The sequence below is a fragment of the Biomphalaria glabrata genome, chromosome 2 (assembly GCF_947242115.1).
Source record: "Biomphalaria glabrata chromosome 2, xgBioGlab47.1, whole genome shotgun sequence".
In the NCBI taxonomy this organism is placed as follows: domain Eukaryota; kingdom Metazoa; phylum Mollusca; class Gastropoda; family Planorbidae; genus Biomphalaria; species Biomphalaria glabrata.
Window position 1 is genome coordinate 7480952 of NC_074712.1, and position 22203 is coordinate 7503154.

General features: G+C 33.1%; 1 protein-coding gene across 4 annotated transcripts; it reads right to left on the reverse strand.

Moving 5' to 3' along the window:
• Window positions 1-10813, reverse strand: LOC106074805 (transcription factor MafF-like). 4 transcript variants are annotated; one of them, XM_056018922.1, is made up of 2 exons: window positions 10629-10813; window positions 1-4805 (listed from the first exon to the last, which is right to left on the reverse strand). In XM_056018922.1, the coding sequence occupies exons 1-2, from the start codon at window positions 10638-10640 to the stop codon at window positions 4320-4322; spliced, it is 498 nt and encodes a 165-aa protein (XP_055874897.1). In that variant the 5' UTR covers window positions 10641-10813; the 3' UTR covers window positions 1-4319. The 4 variants fall into 4 exon arrangements, with proteins under 4 accessions (XP_055874897.1, XP_055874895.1, XP_055874894.1 ...); XM_056018920.1 differs by lacking the exon at window positions 10629-10813 and adding an exon at window positions 6972-7105; XM_056018919.1 differs by lacking the exon at window positions 10629-10813 and adding an exon at window positions 6886-7014.
• Between the last annotated feature and the right edge of the window lie 11390 nt (window positions 10814-22203).

The window sequence follows — 22203 nt, forward strand, 5'->3', positions numbered from 1 at the left end:
AAGAGTCTTTTAAAATTTCTTTTAATACCTCACATTAATTATAATTAAACTGTGTCTATAGAGAGGAGGATGAATTTTGGCAGAGCACAAAAAAACTTTCATTCTGGTGATGTCACGTGAGGTATGGACATGGAGAAATGACATCTGTAATGTAGCTATGCAAAGATGAAAACAAATGGGATGCAATGTGAATGATTCATCCAATAACAACACTAATACTATATACAAATCTTTTGAAATCAGCAAAAAAGTAAAATTGACTTATCATTTCAAAAAGAAAACAGTAAAATTAATACAAGAGGAGAAAGAATTCCAACCATGATATTTTTTTAAAAATAGTTTCGGCTTTTAATTTTTTTTTTTATATCTAAAAAAATCTGTACAAGGATTTTTTTTTTGTTTTAAATTATGTAATTTCAATTTGTGAATGCTTCAGGCATCCAGAAAAAAATGTCTGGATGATCAATACAAAAAAAATAATTCAACATTTATTGTTTATATGAATTGGCATATTTAAATGAACATTGGCAAAGAGTTTCTTCGAAAAGCCACAACAAATATGATCAGACACACAGGAAGCAATAAAAACCTTTTCCAACACAATAAAATACTTTTCTTCATTGTCCTTCTATTTCTCATTTCAGCAACATGTGAGTTGTTTTGTTGCATTTTTTTTTTTCCAAATTGATGACCAAAACAAATTAACATCATAATTATTAACAAGCTTTTTTAAAATTAATTTATATTAAACCAATTTTAATCTTTTTTTTTTGTTATCTCATATCAAAATACAGTTTTCTAGTTTAACACTTGCAAATTTTGTTTGTTACTTAAAGAAAATATATTTAAGCAAACATGTAATCATTTAAAATCATTGAGCAATCAACTAAAAGCACACTTATTCCCCCCCATGTTTTTTTTTACTGTAGGTTTTTTAAATTTATTTTACCCTTTAATCTTTTAAAATTATCTATTTTGATAACATGTCTGATCTGTTGTGTTTCAGCAGTAAAATTCACTTCTTCAATGCTTGCATTTCCATATTGTTTTCACCTCTTGCCCTGTTTTCCCACACAGAATATATAATGTAAAACAATGCTCATCAACATTACATAGATCTCATGATATTTATATATAAACACATGTATGCATTATATCATAACCATCTAGCTTCCCCTGGAATGATTCATGCACAACATTTCATCAATGGTGATGTACCATCCTATGGTTTTGGAGATCATTTCAATAAGGATTTTAAGACACTGTTGAATATTCATTTACCAGACTTGGCAAATCTGGTCAACAATCAAATTTTCAATAAGTTAAAAAGCACAATATGAAACACAGAAAATTTTTCTAATGTTTTGAAGCAAAAAAATAATGCAAAAGCCTTCTTGGCACAGCAATTTTGTTAAATCTAAATTTTTAAAAAAATACAAATAAATTTCTTTCATATAATAAAAATGTCTTAAATCCAATATACATGACCAATGTTTGTCCAGTAAGTAGGCCTATGCCATTCATCAGCCTCAAACCAATCTTAATTCAGCCAAGGGAAAATACTATACTATATCCTTTCAACACCAGCTCAATGGGTGAATTGTTTAATAATGATAGTAATTATGTGTAGTTTTGATTATAAGAAGCATACACCTTTTTATTTTAGAAAACTGGACAGGAATAAAAATTGTAACTTGTAATTCTTATGAATTGGTGGTTATTGTTTTGAAATGCCTGATTTTTCTTTGGCTTCACCTTTAGAGGCATCAACTAAAATTAGAAAGTCAAATGTTTAGCTTAAACTAACATTATAAACACCTCTTCACTAAGTTATACATTCACAAATTTCAATACAGGGATATAAAAGGATTACTCTTCCCTTTTTTTACTTTTGTTGGCTAATTATTGTATTTTTTTTTTTTTGCTGATGAGATGTTCAGAAGCTAACTTGAGAAAAATAAAATTATTGTATAAAGCATCCATACATTTTTTTTTTAAGTGTCCCAAAATTATAAGTGAATTAAAAAAAATTATATTTACTATAAAAAAAAATTATTAACATACTGAACCAAAAAGGGAATAATTAACTTAATTAATTTCAAAACATTTTATTTCTAACAGGATTTTTTCTTTTACAAAATTTGAGCCACAGGTAATTATGCTAAGCTATTCAACTATTTTTTAATTATAAGACATTATAATGAAAGAATGTGTATCAATAATTTCTTTCAGACTTTGATAAAACCTCTCTTTCACAGTATTTGTACAAGTAAGCAAAAAAGGGGAAGAACAAAAAAAATTTTTTCGTGTGAATATTACTTAGAAGTACGTTATAGAAACATAAAAACAAAAACAAAGTTATTGTGAATCATTTTTTTTAAAACCACAACAAAAAAACAAATATTTTTAAAAAACTAAAAAAATTTTTCAAATGGAATAGGGGGAAAAAAATGATATAAATACAAAAATAGTAAACATTTTTGAAACAAATTTACAAAATATTGCACAATCCAGTTCCTTGCAACTGCAAAACACATCAATCATATCCAAGAAATGATTTTGTCAAATACTGCCATCAATAGCTTTCAAAGCAACAACATTGTTTACTTGTTGTTGGTTCTTTTTTTTCATTTCAATGTTATTTTTCATTTAATACCTTGTTGATTGAAATCTGTAAAGATTTATGCAAGCCAACATAAAGCATTTCTATTTAATGTATCATACAGAGTTCTAGAGAGCATCAACATTAAATCAGAAAAAGGCTGTTAATATCATAAGCTACCCCAAGTGTGAAAAAGAACTGACATTTAGTCTCGTGCCTGTCATTTTGTTTTTGAGGTTTCTTGATGATGCGCGGAAGACCTCTCATTTGTAATATAATCATTCTCCCACCTCTAATCTAGCGTACCAAGTTTAATGTTCGAAACAACACTCTTCATGCCACTCGTACCTAGAACAAGGTATAATGATTTTTTAAAAAAATATAAAAATGGGAACCCTGCTATGTATGCAACAAACAAACAATTTACTTTCAAAGAATTTTAAAACATTTCATAGTTTCACATGATCAATTTGAGATTTTGCTTCACAAGCCAGCCTCACACATTAAAAACATCCAGTATTCAATAAAATGGTGAAACGTTTATCAACAACAGTAAGATGATACTCGATGTTTTGTTATTTAAACACACCCACACTGACTTGCACAATAAAAAAAAACTTCCAAAGCTCCTTAAGTATTTACACCAATCTAGTACCTCCATTATGTGTACAAACTATTTTAATGATGTATACATTTTTTTAGGTTTATACTTCATTTGTGATAAAATGTTATATTTTTTTCTTAAAAAAATGTTTATAACAAGTTGGCATTTAATATCTTTCAACAACGTTTTACATTTGTATTTTTGAAAGCTTACAAAATTCCCTACATCGATTTCGATTACAGCTTAAGTGATCAATAGTTTCTATAAAAATAGCAATGTTAACACTTACATAGCAAAAGCATTGTGATGTTACTATTTACACTGTGACAATACAAAATGTTCAATTAATGTGGCACTCAAGTTAACTTGAACTAATAAGCTTACTTCTGACTCTTTATTAATTATTCCAAGAAGCTTAAAAGCATAAACAAAATTTTAATTTCTTTTCTATGGAAAATAAAAAAGGTAACAGTTAAAACTGTAAAAGTAAATTAAAATAGAAATAAATTGGCAGGGAATCAACTCCAAAATATTTTATTTAAAAAATTATTGTCATCCAATATGAAAGTAAAAAACAAACTGATACTTTGATGGTATTTATAAATGAAAAAAACAACAACATAAATCTGAAGTAAATTGATATTTCTTGAAAATAATGGGAGTATAAAAAAAATGGAACGAAATCAAGGGAAATCAAATAACAAAAGTGTATGGTGCGTTGGATGTAAACAATGTCATATTATTTTTGAGAGATACATACTATACAACAAGTATCTTTACTGTATAATGAAACATGTACACATTTTTGTAATGGCAGCAAAATAGTTAAAAAATAAACATTTGGAAGTCCCTGTTTGTATGTAACTTGTATTCAGCACTCATGAAGAGTTACATTTGAAGGCCTCGTGTAAATGATGACTAAGTCTTTGATATTTCAACTGTAATGAGCTGTATGAACTGATATGACTTTTTGTAATCTTCAAGTTCCTTTTTTTTCTTCAAAAAATGATAAAAATAAAACAAACAGAAAAAAAAGGTTCATTCTATGGTGATGTGATTGAGTGTTGAAGCAACAAAATAAGAAATCAATATTTCAATTCAAGATTTCTGTCGCTATGACACAGTTGAACTTGGTAACATTGGCTCAGATTTGACCACAAGAGAGGCATGCATTTGGGAGACCATGTGGTGAGGGTGCGTTAGAACACGAATGTCATTCCTATGAGCAAACTGTTCCAAGGCCTCACATTTGTTTCGTAAAGCATTAAGCTCCATTTTCACAATACTGTTTTCACGTTGTAGCCTCTCTACCTCTGCTCTGAGTTTATCCTTCTCTGTTTCCAGTTCTTCTTTTTGAGATATACGCTTCTCTCTGCAATTGGCCGCATATCCTCTGTTTTTGAGAGTGCGCCTTCGTTGTTTTAATTTGCTCACCTCATCTCGTGTGAGTCCTTTTAGCAATCTGTTCAGGTCTTTAACAGAAAGAGAGACAAGGTCATCATCACTGATGGAGGTATGGTTAGGTGTTAGTGGAGGGCTGGCACTGGCGGCTCTGGCTGCAGCTGCCGTCAGCTCCTCTTTCACTTGAGACAAAAAAATCTGGAAGGAACAAAACAAATAGAGCCTTGAAATAATATTTCATAAGCTTAAATAAAAAAAAATTATCTTATAGATCACAGATGTTACTTCAAAAAGAGAAGATAATTATTTATCTATATATGCTAAGTCAGCATTAAAAAAATTCAAGGTACACTTTAAAAAAATAATTATCAAGGTTAGGTTCATTCGTTAAAAAGAAATTATAATAGTTCGACAACTATATTATTAATCAAAAGTCAAATAGAGTAGTCTGCGGTAGTCCTAATCTAGTCAACTAGAGTAGTCTATGCTAGTCCTAATCAAAACCTAAATTGGATTTTACTTACATAAATTTATTTTTGCTCAGTTCTAACCAGCTTTAATATTTTAACATCAGTTGTAATTAACCAATAGCAGATAGTGCTATGAAATAATTTTCCAAAATTTGATTTCATTGGCATGCCATTTATTCCCTTTTTTATTTATTATCTTTATGTCCAAAGTTCTTTCAGCCTCTCAAGCAAAAATGTTCTCATTTTTTCTTACAATATATCCATAATAACAAATTTCTTAACTCAGAAGGACACATTCCTTATACTAGGACAAATTTGTACAAATGCTCCTTCTTCCATAGTGCCATTAGAGCATGGATTGAGTGGCCTGAATAAGCCAAGAAAACCAATGTCTAGGCAGAGTTTTCAAGTCTCTAATTAACATGCAAAATTAGATTAAAATGCAGGATTCAATTATCTTCTCTTTTGAAGGAATGTCTGAAATTTTTTAAAGATAACCACAAAGATGTTATATTAAATTATGATTGAAGAAAGCTAGATTGTCAATTTTTTTCCTCAAAATTAATTTAGTTCTCTATATAACAACTATTAAGTAATCAATGACAAGAAAATCCTGCAGATGAGGTGAGTAGAGTTAAAACTCAAAACAATTCAAAGCGATACCATAGTTAGAACTTGCTAGCCTGACCGTACATAAATATCATAGATCTAGTACAGGTAACAGTGTTTCCCAAACTTTTTCATTAATGGAACACTTTGCACAAACTTGAGTATTAAGCAAAATACTTTGCTTATTTTTTTTTTTTTTAGAGATTTATTCATATGATGGCCTACTAGTCAATTATTCCTGTAGTTTGTAGAAAATCTATTCAGGCTTCACACAATTTGGGAAACACTGATCTAGTATATAATATACAGATTTAATGATTATTTTAGATTCATATTATTCTAGATTTTCAAAAATTAGAGTCTGTCTGCATAGTCTTTTTTTTTTATGTTGCTGAAAGCATTGACAGTAATTGTATTATTCTACACTTTTGCTTGAAACTTTACCTTATTTACTTTCATAACTGTAATCTCATATGAATAGTAGATCAAGACTAGATATATCTAAATTTAAAATATCTAGTCAATCTAGATCTAGATTGTTAAGAACTTTTTGGAGTTTGTTTCTCTGGAATTTAGAAATGTGTGCTACGCTACAGTCATGCAGACGATAATTAATAATAGATGATTTTGATATTGAATATTGTCTACGTCCAGACTAGATAGATTTATATCTATTCTATTGCAATTCAATTATTTCATTATTTCTACTCTAGAATCTAGACATAACTACTATATATATATATAGACTAGATCTATCAGTAACACTGTAACTGTAACAGTGTAAACAAGTGTAAGTTACTAGATCTAGTACAAGTAGATCTAGTTAAATCTAGTATAGACTAGAGTCAGATGAGAGTCTACTAAGTAAAGTAATAGTTGTAGATCTAGTATTACTACTTAAACTAAGTCACTAAGTTTAACTTAGTCTATCATTAGTCAGTAGTCTAGATCATTGACTCTAGTTCTACTTAGTCTACTTCTAGACTCTAGATCTAGATCATACTAGATGTAGATCTAGAAAGACTAGGTGTCGAGCTCAGATAATGGAAGGATCTAGATCTATATAGATAATAGATCTAGATTAAATCTTAGGCCTATTCTAAACTAAATCTAGTAGAAGCATCCAGTGATCCACAAATCGGAAAAACAAAAGACTGAGAGATTAAGGTAGATAGATCTACACTGTAGCGCACACTTACATCTAAATCTATGACTATCATAAGTAAACAAACAATTCATATGCACAGGAAGTAGAGTCTAGAACAATTTGCTGACTCATGCTTACATTGCAGCAATATCTCATAACAGTGAGCCACGTGAGGCTTTTTAAAAATCTTTTCAAACTAAAGTCTATAAATATAGATCTAGAATTTAGATATTGATTTAGATTTTAAATTGGTTGCCTGAATCAGCCAGGAAAACCAACGATTTAGCAGAGTTTAAGTCGTTGACAAACACGTATGAATAGATTGACACATGAAATGCGTAGGGCGTAATTTATTTATTTCTTATCTTATATAATACAGACGTTACTTCAAAAAAGAAGATGATTACGTCCTACGCGTCATGCATTTATTTATTTTTTTGAAACGTCTGTATTAGATCTAGAGTCTAGATCTATATATTAAATAAGATACAAGACAATATAATGGTCTCTTGATTCTACATTATGATTGTATTTTTTTTAAGCAGATCTCTCTGTGCGGATAAAGAATTTAAATATCTTCTCTTTTGTTAAGGGAACGCTTGTAATTTATAAGATTAAAGAAATTTTCTTGCGACAGTGGTGCATTTTTTTTTTATGTGTCTCATTGTTTCTTTAATTTTCCCCCTAAAACTTCTTTTGAAATCAATTTTATAGATTCGTTACAAAAATTAACTAAAATACGTTTCTAGATCTATATCACTTAAATTTATAACCGATTCAGCAGCTTTTAGGGTGTTTTTGAATGATTTGGATTCGGTAAACAGCGAACTATTTCAACATATTTTGTTTTAAATAGCACATTGGTTTTATGGTGATAGCACCTCAACAGCAAGATTAAGACCATGTTATGCCAGTGTTGTGTAACATCTATATTCAGCTCAACCACCAACCGCCTTTAGTTTTCGGGTACCCATAGGATAATCAGAGCTGGGTGGACTCAAGAGACGCCCTAAAGATCCCGAAATTAAAAATCCTAGTCTTCAGCATGATTCGAACCCGGTTCAAAAGGAAAACACTTTATCACTCAACCACCGTGCCTCCTGGATGACCCTGACCTCCGGACCTTTAGCATATTAAAAATAATTAAGGCTACCATTTTGAAAAAAAAAATGTTTTCTAATTTATCTTTTACAAAAACAACCTATTCCTATTTAGTTTTGTAGTTGAACTAGATTGTAAAGAAATATTATGAATTTCTTAAAGATCTCTATTTAATAAAATATAGTTTTAATGTCTCAATTTAAATGAGGGAATATATTGAATATATCAGCTTTTTTTTTCTTTAGCGCCGCTGATCTATGTTGTGTGTTTTTTTAATGTTTTCTAGCTTTTTTCTTTTTATTGCTGTGTGATTGTCATACATAGAAAAAAAAATGTTTGCGTGCTGCTTTGCATTCCAGCTGTTGTTTTTTTTTAAACCCTGGATAGAGTTTATTTTCAAAGACCTCCCTTACTTTTTAGTATCTCTCTATATTGACGGACATACTTAAACAATCCAATTTATATTCTATTTAAAATATATATATATATATATATATATATATATAAAGCGGTGTTCGTCACAATGCATATTTCTGAGTATTCCCTGCCTTATCGTTTCCTTGAACAGGACCACCAGAGGGCAGGTTTACTCCAGGATGTCAAACACAGCTATATTTGTTGATCAGCCTTGGAAACAGTATTTTTTTATTTTTTTTTTGTAAAATGTACTTTTAGAGAGACAGTTTGTTCATTAAACAATTTTCGTATTTTAAAGCATTGTTTAACCAAGAAAATAACTTGAAAATGTTATAAACATCGAAACTCTTTCATTTATAATCTGTGAACAAACAAAGCAGTAAACGATAAATGCTAATATTTAGATTTCTAAATCGGTTAGGCGAATGTCCTGCTGATCAACAAGAGAGAGAGAGAGAGAGAGAGAGAGAGAGAGATTTTCAAAAAGTACACATTTTTTAAAGCTAACTGTAAAAGTTCATATACGCAATCAATGTGCTTGGAGTGGGCTACTTTTCTGGGTTACTGATAATCTGGAACTATATTTTGCCCAAGGCCAAAGCAAATCATTTTAATTCATATTCAAACTCTACTTTATTTATTTTAATATTAACAATTTAAAAAAAAATCCAAAGCTATTTAGAAACAAAAAGCAACTAACGACATTCTGACAATGGCATCTAAAATATACAGCATCGCATCAAAAATAATACGGCAACTACGACTAGAAAATTATTGGATAAAAACATTACAATGCGCATGCCTGACGGACCTCGGAGTGATCTCCACCAGCTCCATGTCTCCACCGTCCATAACCCCGCCTATCGATGATGACGAAATGCGCACACGGCAGCGAATCGCGCCACGACAAAAAAAAAATGTGAAGTCAGCAACAGCCTGTACTAAGAGCTTGCCAGGATCTATTTTTAGGTGTACTAAACAAAGACATGAGCAAGCAGATTATTTTGAAACCAACGACGCCAAGCAGTTATAGAACAAAGAAATTCTGGTCGTCAGGGTGAGACCCCGTTAACGTTTCAAAACAGAGATGTAGCTAGGATTTTCCGAACACAGCAAACTTTTTTTTTTTCGCTATTAATCATCTTCCTGAATGATCGTACTCCATTACTTAATAAACAGACCATGTGATTAGGGTCAACCACTCATTTTAACTGTAAAGAAAAATATTTTCCAGGGCACATAGAAGAAGATTAGCTTACATACAGTTTAACAACCTGTGGCCTATCCCCCCCCCCCCTTTTTTTTTACTACAGAATTTCTATTTTAAAAAATTAAATTATTACACTAAATCGTAATTAATAAAATGTTCGACCTATTTTATAAGTAGGTCATTAAATCTACAAATCTATTAGTCTGCATTATCTGTCCTAAATCTTTACTTCAACTTTAGGCCCATTACTGCATTAGCATTTTAGTTTATATGAGTAGTAGACTACTATAATATAATCCAATCAATATGACAAAGAAAGTCATACTGTAGCCTACCTAGAAAACTAGATCTAGAAAGCTAGATCTATAACTATATGTAGACCTATATACTGAAAATAATGCTCGCCCACATCGTAAAATATATTCAAATATTCATGTGATTGTTTAAATTTGAGGACACTGTTCCAACTGGGATAGGCGCTACATTTTTTAGCTTCAGCCTAAGGCGAGGTCATGATAACGGATTTTCTTGATTCACCAGGCCAGGGCCGCGTGGCATTCTCGACAACGTTTCCAGCTTTCTTTTACCGATTAAAAAAACAACTAAATCAATATATTATTCATTAAAAAAACTATTAGACAAAACTTTAAAAGTTTAGCATAAAATTCGCGAGATAAAAGTAATAATTTAATCAACAGTCATTAAAATTAAAATGTAAACAAAGCGAGTTGTGGGAAAATTTGATTCGACCAATGACACAGAGATCCACACCTCACGAGGTCATGCGACCTACTTTCTATCACAACCACTCTTTTTATCAAAAGAAACGCCCATTTAAGCTTCAATTTAAAAACAAAATACACAAGGACTCTAAAACAATATCGTACAATTACATCATTAATCATTGTTTGTAGTGGTTTCTTAATCATAGAATAGTTAAAATCGTGACGCGCAGTTCCCATTCATCCACCCTCGTGTCGTAAACAGAACGTAAACAAAGACATGGAGGAGCCAGCCTCATAACAAAATTGAACAAAATAACACTGATCTAACAAAACATTTCAAACCTTCTTGCTCATATTCCGTTCCAAATTGTGTCAGATAATCCTTATGAAATATAAATATCCTTTTAACGTGAAATACACAAGTAATTACGGTGGATACTAATGAGATAGTCGCTAAGTTTACTAACAGCATCAGAAATTACGTAGTTTACGCAAATCGCTTTGGCTCTAGCTCCGTTTGAGTTCGCGCGAGACGTGCCAATGTGATGACTCAGCAAAGCACGCCGTGACCACGGTAAAGAGTCGATCTAGCGGGTTTCTTTGTTGTTGCAGGAACTAAGGAAGTTGGATGACGTTCTGTCGTGTTTGGGCCACTGTCGTAACGATGTTCATTGGAGTGCAAATATTTTGTATATTAGCCCACTAATTACAAGAGCATGAATTTACGAATAGCTTTTGATGCTTTAAACTCTATTTTGTATAATAGATCTCGTTATTGAGCAAGAGGGTAAAATATCATCGAGATCTATATAGATATAGAATCTTGATCTAGGTCTAAATTACATTTGACAAATTATTATTTTTTTAATGGAAATTTTTTTTAATTTCATCTATGGAATTTGAAAAAAACCAGCTTATTTTTTGTATGATTTTTTTCAAACCATGTGAGGGGTGGGGCATTATAATATTAATAATTTCAATTATTCGACTTAAAAAAAAAACGCATGTAACGCCTCAGACTGCACTCTTAATTTTGGTAACTGCCGTCATGCTGAGTTTGTTGGTAAAGATAGCTTTTTTTTTCTTCGGTCAGGTCAGATATAGCGTTACATAATGAAAGCCGTAGTTTCGTATTTTTATAAAGGGGAAAAGTGCGGGCTGTGCTTTCTGTATTGCTGAACGGGCACAACTCGGTCACCTAAATTCTCACTTGTGACCTCTTGACTAGGACAAGCCAAATTTCAGAAAAGTAAACACAGTCACTTGGGCTTAACCTTTTCGTCGTTAAAGCAGTGTAGATCCTATTAGTGAATAATTATGGTTGGCACAATGGTAGATTATATGTTAAAAAAAAGATTATTCGAAATCGGAGATCCGGGTTTCCGTGTAGAGTTTCTATTGTTAATATTTAATAAAAACGTCTAATTACTAATTCTGTTAAAACTGTCACGATTTATCAAGGTCATTTAGAAAAGGTCTGAAAAAAATAATATATAGTTTAAAAAAAAAACAACTAAATAATTAATAAACAATTAACTATTACATTTCATAATTAATCTTAATATTATTTTTAAAAATCTTCTAAAATACTTTATTAAATGGTAGGCAGGAAGAACTTGATCTGAGATTGTTATTGAAAAAAAAGTGGCCTCGATGTAAAGATGTATAACTTTTTAAAAAAGAGTATTTAAGAAGTTGTTTCCCATTACATTATCAAGTCATTTCGAAATAAACATTCCTTACCATACCGTCTGATATCTATTTACAGATTCATTTATATTGTCTGTTATTATAATTCTAATCAATGGAGACTAACACATATTTGTTACGGTAGATATAAAAGATGTTTAAGTAAAATTTACAGTTGAAGAATGTTTACGTAACTATCTCACAGAACCCGCAACAAACTTGATTGTACTGTCCCACCCTTATTTGTATATATTATTATATATAACTAGTCGACCGGAGGCGTAGCATACACCGCTATTTTGCAGGGCCGGCCTTTGGCCACTGCAACCTATGCGACCGCAGTGGCCCCCCCCCCCCACTTGCATAGGTTGTAGTGGCCTAAGACCGGCCCTGAAATGATGTATATAAAATAAATACAATGTGTGTATCAGTACATTTTTGTATGAAGAAAGATAAGCAGAAGGCCCAGGTAAGTCTCCATAACCACAGTAGGCCTATTTAAAAAAAAAAAAAGATTGTTACATAATATTGTTTTTTGTGTTGTTTTTTTAAATATGGTTTTATGAGGTAGACCTTATTTGGCCAGATTTAAAATATATTACTTGTATTCTGGTTGATTTTTTTAAACATGGTTTTATGAAGTAGACCTTATTTGGCCAGATTTAAAATATATTACTTGTTGAAACTTTCCTATTTGGTTTTGAACATATTTATTGAACTCCATATTGTTGGGGTAGGGATACTAATAATAGCCCATGCATTTGATTCCACTTTGAAAGAAAGAAATAAAATTACCTCTAAGGCCATGTGTTGAATTTATTTATTGAATATTACCAATATGTATACCAGAGCCGGCCATAGGCATAGGTGAACTAGACAGCCGCCTAGGGCTTCCGATTGGTGGGGGCCTCGCACAGGACTCAAAACAATTTGTTAGAGAAGAAATATCTAAACTTGTCCTCTCTGTTATTGCTGGAGGTTTTGAATAAATTGCGTAATCTTATTTTTTTTTTCGCTGCTTATTTTGTTTGCAAGCAGTAAAATACAGTTTGTAACATACTGCACTGCCTGTACTTGTGACTTGTTGCGTAAATGCCAAATTCCCAACACAGTTCAGTATTACCTTAGTATGATTAGATCTGCTACACCATGCAGTAGTTGCGCCACTGCCATCAAAATATTCAAAAGCATCGATGAAGATGAATTTTTAAACCAAATCATTTTTGTTTCCAAACTATTGGCCAAGTGGAAAGGCTGGAAAAAAATGGGGGGGGGGGAGGAGGAGGAAGAAAGTTCATACTATGATCTCGTTTCTTGCAAATTTAGTTTCACTAAAAAAAATATGATGCTTCGAAAAATTGCGAAAATATTATTTAAAGAATGGTCGATAGGTCTACTTTGAAAAGTTGGGGGTCTCTTCGAATTGTTGTCTTCTTCAAAGTTGTGTGCCCATTCAGTGGGATTTGGTAACTACTTAGTTAACATTGAAAATGACCACTTACATTAATTATATTAAGGGACACTTTTTGTTCATTAAAAAAAAATATACCGTACTGAGGTTCTCCACCTTGCTAAAGGCTCCGCGGCCTAGGGCTCCTCGGACCAGGGGAGACTCCACTTCTTTACTTCTTAGTTTACACAAGCTCTTGAAAGTTAAGCCGAATAAACAGAAAACCATTTGTTTCAAACATGTAAATAAACTTAAATTTAGATGAATGGGCATTAAGTTATGCATTGGCATAACATACACCAGAATTCCGACAACCTTTTCGAATCACTGCATTGTCGTCCACACATAGGCCTACATTTACAGTGAAATATAATAGGTCTATACTTAAACATAAATAGACTACTTTGTTTTGGACTTAAATATGCTGGAAACACAGTACTAAGGACGGTAAAAGTGGTATAAGAACCATTGGTTATAGGCTACAATTCTTTTGATATACGGGATTAACTTTAAAGTACAGTGTTAGCCCACGGGCGAATAAATCTGTTGCTAAATTTGGAAAGGCAAAGTTTTCAAAATATGAGGGAAAAGTGCTTTTATTACCTGCTAGGGGTTTTACTAGGGTAGGCTCCTTTTCGGCACTATCATGATTCAAATAATTTCATCTGGATGCAATTTATTTTAAAAGAGGTAAATGAATCATAAAAAAAAACGCAAGTCATATTGAATTCTTCAAGACATAAATTTGCAATCCTTCCCCCCCCCTTTCGTGTATCATGGTTGGGATAAGTGTGAGGTTGTAGGGTGCGGAGCCTGCTTGATTTTTCTGCCACCAAAGGTTCACGCCTCCACGTTATGTCGTGAATGACATGGCGACTTACCCAGTGTTATATCAAGTAGTGCCTTTTTTAAAGTTTATGTGTGTGTGTGTGTTGTTCATGTGTTACCTCACCTGTACAGGTTGATAACAAATGCTAGGTACGACAGAGCATTCCACCCATGTATAGCCCACCTTGCGATGGTACGGCACAGAAGGTCGCGAACAAAAACAGAGAAATGTACTTTTGAGGTGTACAGAATACAGATACATTCCGTTTTGCACATACAGTTAGTATTCATCGAATGTACACTGATCTCGTTCTATTCGTTTTTGTGTTCGATGTACACAATATATATATATATATATATATATATATATAATATATATATATATATATATGTATACCCGTTTGGGACAAACTGACAGAACTGGATGGATATGTTGGATGAATCAATGACTTAGGAAAGAACGGACAAATTGATTGATTGACAGCATAACCTTCACCTCTCTTTAAATTATTTCTAAAGGTGTACGTTGACCCTGGTCTATAGGTCTTGCTAATACGTCGGCACTTATATGCTGTGCCTTTGTTAGCGTTTTTCGTTTTCCTGCAAATCTCAAGGTGACGCCAGCAGTGACCCCCCACCCCCGCCTCTTCCCTCCCTTTAAAGCTGTCCGTCTCACCCCCCGCCCCTAACCCGCCCTTCCGTGTTTATCTGTCACAGAAGTACACATCACTTTATAAACTGGTGAACAAAGAGATGGCTGCCGTTTAGCTGCTACGGAATGTTGACACATGAGAGTAATCAGGCTGTGAAACGGTCGGGCGGGAAGGGACTGGGTGGGGAGCTTAATTGACGATTGCGTTGATTGCGATACAGAATAAAGGGACCTGCTGTTGTGCTCTTGTCCCCGGGGCTGCGGGTGCTGGAAGGGGGCGGTGATGGGGGTGGATCCAGGGCATGAGGTGGCGGAAGAAGACTGGTGATGATTCAGCTCCAGCAATGAACCAACCACAGCGATGATGATGCTTGTAAGACTCATGATTCATGATATTGATCTTTGAAAAAAAAAAGCTAAAGAAACAAAATTTCACTAGACAAATCGACCCGTCTTTGCCTGGATTCGTTAACGCAGTCACGACAAGAATCGGGGTTATCATGATCAAGTGTTTTGCTTAAAATACTGAAGTTGTGTGAGCATTGCTACAATAGAATAGGGCCTACATAACATGAAAAAAGAGGGATGAAAATATTCAATACATAGTTATAGAAGATCTAGAAATTTAAAAGAATAAATTGATAATGAATGTACCTTATAAAAATTTGCAACAGTATTTTTTTCAGCAATCACAGACAATACATTTAGAAAGAAATAAAATCAGATACATGAGACTAAATAAAACGTATAGATACCTACAAAAAAACAACAACATTTTGAACGTACGAATCAAATAAAAATATACATTTATCCGAGAGATGCAGGCTTATGCCTACCAATTCAATTAAAGCAATTAGATGTACAAGTATAGTACAGGATACCTACTGTTACTACATATGACTACAGAGTATAGAAATTAACAGATCGGAGAATTGAAATAAATAAGACATAGGCCTAAGTAGATATTTAACGTTATAACAGTTGAAAAGATGATGGTGTGGCAAGGGATTTAGCAAGAACTATGTAGGGCCTATTGGTTGATTGAATTTCTTTAAGTGCATCTTATTATATATTTATGCGGCCTCTGCGGGAGTAAAAGATCTGACAAGACTAGACCTCAATGCTTAATCATACATATCCGCTACCACTAAAATTTATATAAATGTTTTTGTTGAAAACTGAACATGTGGATTTAATTTTTCTTATACCATTAGGCTACAGGGAGATAATATATTGTGTAAAGCAATGTAGAGTGTAGGCATATTACATACCAACAGGTTTAATTCTAAATAGGCTAATTTCATTTTTTTAAATAACAACTTATCCTAGTATATAATCGCTATCACCACAGGTGATTGAATTAAAAAATACCATTAGGTGTCTGGTGACAGTAAGGGCAGTAAAAGAAATATAATTTAGCTACATTTCTGTACTCGTTCTCGAAGTAGGTCCAACCAGAATATGTTCTGGTATAAACATGTATTTGTTTTGTACTCTTTTGGCAAATACTGCTGAACATGTAGGCCAATTTCGTTATAAAATGACCCGTTTACGAGCTTTAAGGCCTTTACGATGCAACAATAGGCCAATGTTATGACAGGACAATTTTGACACTGAATACTGTCACTACCTCTTTGTAATTCGATAGCATACTGCAGTGATGCAGTGCCTCTCAAAATGTTGGTGCAATGAGATACTCTCGTACCCTCATTCTGGGCCGATATTGGCACGATTAGGGTTGCCCGTATTGGTCCCTTATAGGAACCTAATGACGCCAATGTGCAAACGGTATGCGCGCCCATTAGGGTGCGATTTGGGCTATTTAGGGCTGCAATTAGGACAAAGGGGGATAACCCTAATTAAAACTGATACTGGGCCGTAATGGGCATGTTTATAGGGTCGCCACCCCCACTGGAGCTTTGTTTTGCTTCACCAGAATTCGAACCCGGGACCCATGCCTTCGGAAGCCAAGCGCTTTATCACTCAGCCACCCTTAGAGTCTATTCTTTACGTCTAAATCATTTGTATTTTTGTCTGATTCAGGTAGCCCTTTCCATTCTCAAAATGCTAATTTGATTTAAAAAAAAAGCATTCTACTTATACGAATGTGTCCTAGCAAAAGAAATGTGTCTTTATCATTGTGTCTTTCTGGGTGTTTTGCTAGATCATGTTTTTGTAAGTTATGGTTTTCATGTTTTATGTATCATTAGCTTCTTTATCGTCCTGTCGAGGAGAGTCTACAAGTTTGGCGATTTTGCCAATGGTATTGCTCCAGTAGGTGAAGTTAAATGTGTCTTTTCATTTGTAATAAATCTCTCAGCTATATGTGGCGTCTGTTCTAGTTTCTATACACCGAAAGAGTGATATGGTTTCCGGAAGTCTATGCATATTATTGCATATACTAATATTGGTCAATTGGTCAAACAAATACAGGATGGTTCTTAAGTTTTATATTATTGTTTGATTTGTAAAAAAAAAAATGAAAAAAAATAATACTTTAGTAAGCCTTAATAGTTTGTTTAACTTCTCAACTATTTTATCAATGTAAGTGTCCTTAACTTTTACATTTATATAAAAAAAAATCTGCATGCTTATCCATTAAAAAAAACTTCACGATTCCAGTCTGTAAATCGTGACATTGCATTGTAACTTCTCCTTGTCAATAACTCGCTGTTCTAAAAATAATCTTTTCGTACTATATTAACCTTTAGTGAAGGACTAGGTTAACGAGTAGTTAGATGTAACAGTTCAGATAGCACCTGATTGGTCAATAAAATCTGACAATTAAGCTCAGTTGTTTTTTTTAAATCAGATCACAAATGATGTAACGGTTTTGTTTGTTTTTGCCAGATAAGCATTTGTCGCGATAAACTTCAGTCAAATTTGGGGTCGATTCTTTATTAAATTAGATTTTAAACCTCTCTCACACACACACAAACACTGTGAAACACACACAGACACACAAGGATCCATACTAAAGATTAATTAGGCCCCAATAGGAATATAGCTAGGCTTTTGTCTATTTATTATTGTTAGTCTACGTCACGATTTCATTTCGCTCCATTTAATATTGTCTCCTTGGATGCATCTTATGGAAAAATAAAAGTCTAAAATCCATTTTTAGGGCCCGAGCTATACGTCATACGTGACAGTGTCCTGCACAATTGTTTCTTTTTTTTGACAATATAAGAATCAATAAAAAAAAATGTTAGCCAATTAGTTAATTAACTATTGGTCATTAATTATTTTGTTTTAGTATCTTGAACAAGGGAAAGAAATCGTAGGCAACTTGACATGTGGTGGTATACGTTGAATTATTCCTCTTGAGGAATATTGAAACCTGAGCGAACATTTTTTGTATGCATTTAAAACGATCATGTAAACTTTCACAAGATACCAAGATTGTGTCCTATTGCCTGACTGCATATAGTTAAAGCTCAAAATATCTAACATCGCTAGATTTCAACCTTGAGACAATCTTTAGGTCTAATATGCCAACATCAGAACCGTCTACAAGTATTTTTTTTTTTTTTTTTGGTGCTTTTTGTAAACACTGTTCTAACAAGCTAGATCAAGGTACCTGCTGATAGGGATAACTTGCACGTAGGGTCATCTTGAACATTAATTTACTCTTGGCTCGTGAAAATTGTTACAAATATTTATTATGCTTACTTTTAAAAAGAGAGTAGGGGCCGAAAGGGGACTAATGAATTTAAAAAAAAAACAACAACAGGATTTTTATAGTTTATTTTATCTATTATGTGCAAATTAGAACACCATGTTTTTATTTCGTCTCTAATATCTAAAAAAAAAAATTAAAGCAAGGACAGCAGAATATAATCATACATTTGGCTGTTTAAAAGTTTAAACATGTTTTTTTCTCCCATTTCCCATTCTCGGATGAAGTTAAAACTTTGCACAATTATTCATTAAACCCGTCAAAACATGAATCAATAAAAAAATTAACCAATTGGTTTATTTATTGTTGATAATTAATTATTTCATTTGATATGGAAATAAGGGGAATAAATGTTACTTTATGAGAGGATGTATGTAAGGATTCTTATGTATTATCCTTTCATTTGTTGTTTTCTCCCACTTCGGATCAAGCTGAAATTTTGCGCAATTATAATTGGTCGATGTTAATACACAAATCAATCCAAAAATTAACTTAATAGTTAATTATCTAGTATTCATTAATTAATTTTGTTTTATATAGTTAAAAGGGAGCTAAACCCCGCAATTTTCAGATAAATGTCAGCAGCCTCATTAGCGGTTCTTTCCCCTTAAAAAAAAAATCTTTGTTTTTAAAAAAGTACTCACCTACCCACCCACCCCCCCTTTTTTTTTTTTTGCGTTTCTCCCAAATATGATACAGAGTCTAACCTATCGTTTAAAGTCCAATAAGTCTTCGGTTGTAGCGTGTAACGTGAGAACAGACAGCAATGTGATTAGTCTGACCTAGTTTATTAATATGCCTACACATCTGTACAGTGAAAGAGATAATATACATATCCTGAGAATTTGACCAATGGAGAGTCAGCCGCCACGTAACATTAGCGAAGGGAGACAGATAACACCAAAAGTAGGTCAGCAGAGCGACACAAGTTAAGTTGCAGTTGTCTATCGTGGTCAAGGCGTAGACTATTGCCCTCCGTGACCCACATCCCTGTTTGTTGTTTTGACCTTACGGCCCAGGTCCTTGTGCGACAAATGCAAAGTATGAATATGAACACACACTATCTTTCTTTACTCTTTACGCTATATCGGTCAACACTTCAGGACAGCTAAGGAATGTAGAGAGAGGGAAAGCCTTCGTTGGTTTCGTCAAAGCACACACACATGTTAGCGGTTAATTCGAAGTCTGTAATTAGCACGCACAATCAATCTAAAAGCTGTATTTTTTCTCTTACGCTACTTTGGGACAGTGGCGTACCGAGGGTTCCATGTGGACGGGGCGCCCATCCCCTATAGTATATGTCAGTGATGTCCAAAATACTGCCAGTGGGCCAGATCCGGCCCGCGACGTACCGTGGTTTCATCCAGCTCGCCGATACGTAAGCACAAAGTGTACAAAATCCCCCCCCCCCTTTTTTTTTGTTAAAAAGGTTGAAAAATGTATTTGAATTACGTTAGGGCCCTGACTTTTTCTCTGATGGCTTGCTACCATGACATTTAATTTTTGTGCAATTACGACATGGGAAATGGGAGAGCCGAAGAAACTATGTAAAACAAACAAAACAAACAAACTAAAAAATGGACTCCATATTTAAAATCTACCAGGAAAAGTGAACGGATCTTTACATGTTTGTGGAACATGATATTAAGACAAGATATTTGTTTTATAAAGAAATTTAATGGCGGCCTTCTTGGTTTGAGCCGCGAATAAAAATATTGTTAAAATACGATTGGAGGATCGATGGGAATATTTACCAAAAAAGAGACACGAAAATTAGTCGTTGGTAAAATTAACTACACTGTTGTCCACATTTTAATTAGAGAAATGAAGTTATTTTTCGACACGTTAAAAAAAACAAAATATTAATTCCAATATCCCATTAATGAATGTAATTAGACCTACTAGATCCACACGTTTTTAATAAAATTGTTTCAGGTCTATTTCATTTCCTTTTTTGTACATTTTCGGTCATGTGGCCCGCAACACGAGTGTCGGAAATTAAAATGGCCCGCATGTCGAATTAGGTTGGGCATCTCTGTGCTATCACAAGCATGGCTTACAAAACATTATTTTTATTTAAAAAAATGATAGACCCTTCTCTTTCTTTAGGTACAACTTACGAATACCGGGTATTGATAATAATAGGCCGTAGGCGAAGTAAATGTGGTGGTCCAAATGAGATAGAAAAGTAAAAAATAAACAGCAAAGAAATACAATTACGTAATTTGCTTAGAACCTAGTGTACAAGTCCTGCTATTTCTTCTCCAAAAAATCTTTTTTAAGTCCTTTGCGAGACCCCCACCAATCGGAGGCCATATAGGCGGCTGCCTAGTTTGCCTACGCATTAGGCCAGTCCTTCCATGACTCCTATGAGGTTATAGTATAGTCAGCACAACGAGATACGCCTAACTCAATGTCTACATACAGATCTAGAAAAAAAAAAAGGAGGCCAGACACGCACCGCGCGCACGCAGTATAAGAACTTTTGATCATGGACAGTTTTCAGATATTAAATAATGTAAACTTAAAATGTATGTAGATCTAGATTATCTTCTTATCTAAGAACTTACACAACTTTTTTTTACCCTACTATGTCTTGAAGAAAGATTGAGCCATACGTAGATTCATGTCGATGTTTTATCCATGAGCTTTTGGTGATAAGAGCTTTCTTTCTTTTTTTTAAATAGGGGCCTATGTTAAAAAATAGCATTAAATACCGGCTACGCCCGTTGATTTGTTCCCTGGGTAGGCCTATAGGCCTGTATTGTTTTAGTATTGTTTATTTTGACCATCCTGCGCATCGTACGCTCTCTACTAAGTATACAGGCCAGAAATCCTCCGCATCTTTTTACAAAGTTTATTTCAGTTCACTCTGCCTGTCTGCCTGGTAAAAATTGTATATAAATTATTTCTCCCACACCCATTCTCAGATCTAGTTAAAACTTTAGACAAGTAACAAAATATAAATCAACAAAAAAAAAATAATTAAGAAGTACAAGACAGAAATACACATAACACATTAAAAAAGCATATCGAAAGGGGAAGAACTCCGTCCTTAAAACTATATCTACCAATACTGTAAAAGTTATTTCCCTTATCTGATATCAAAATAATTAACTATCAACGGGGCTTTTTTTGTGACGGTACCTTTTTGAAAAAAATTATTACTTTTCATGTAATTTAACGTATATTATTTATTTTTAGTAGTTAAAAGCTAGGCAATCAACTACTGAGTACCGGCACCTTTTTTTTACAAAAAAAAAACAAAAAAAAAAAACAACTACCAATAATAAATTGACTAATTAAGTATTCTTATTTATTGATTCGTGTTTTGTTTGGTACAATAAACTATTGTCAAAACTATCAAGTATAAATGCGTGAGGTAAAAATAGCGCTAACAATTATATAAGGGGACTAAACCCAACAAATTTAGCCATATCTGTGAATACTGAAATATTAGTTTCCCTAGTTGCTATTAAACAAAATAAATAACTACCAGTACTTAATTGTCTAATTATTTTTTTTTATTGATTCATGTCTTGTCTATGTCAATGAATAATTGTGCGAGATTTCAACTTGATCCGAGAATGGGTGTGGGAGAAATGACGTGTACGCGAAA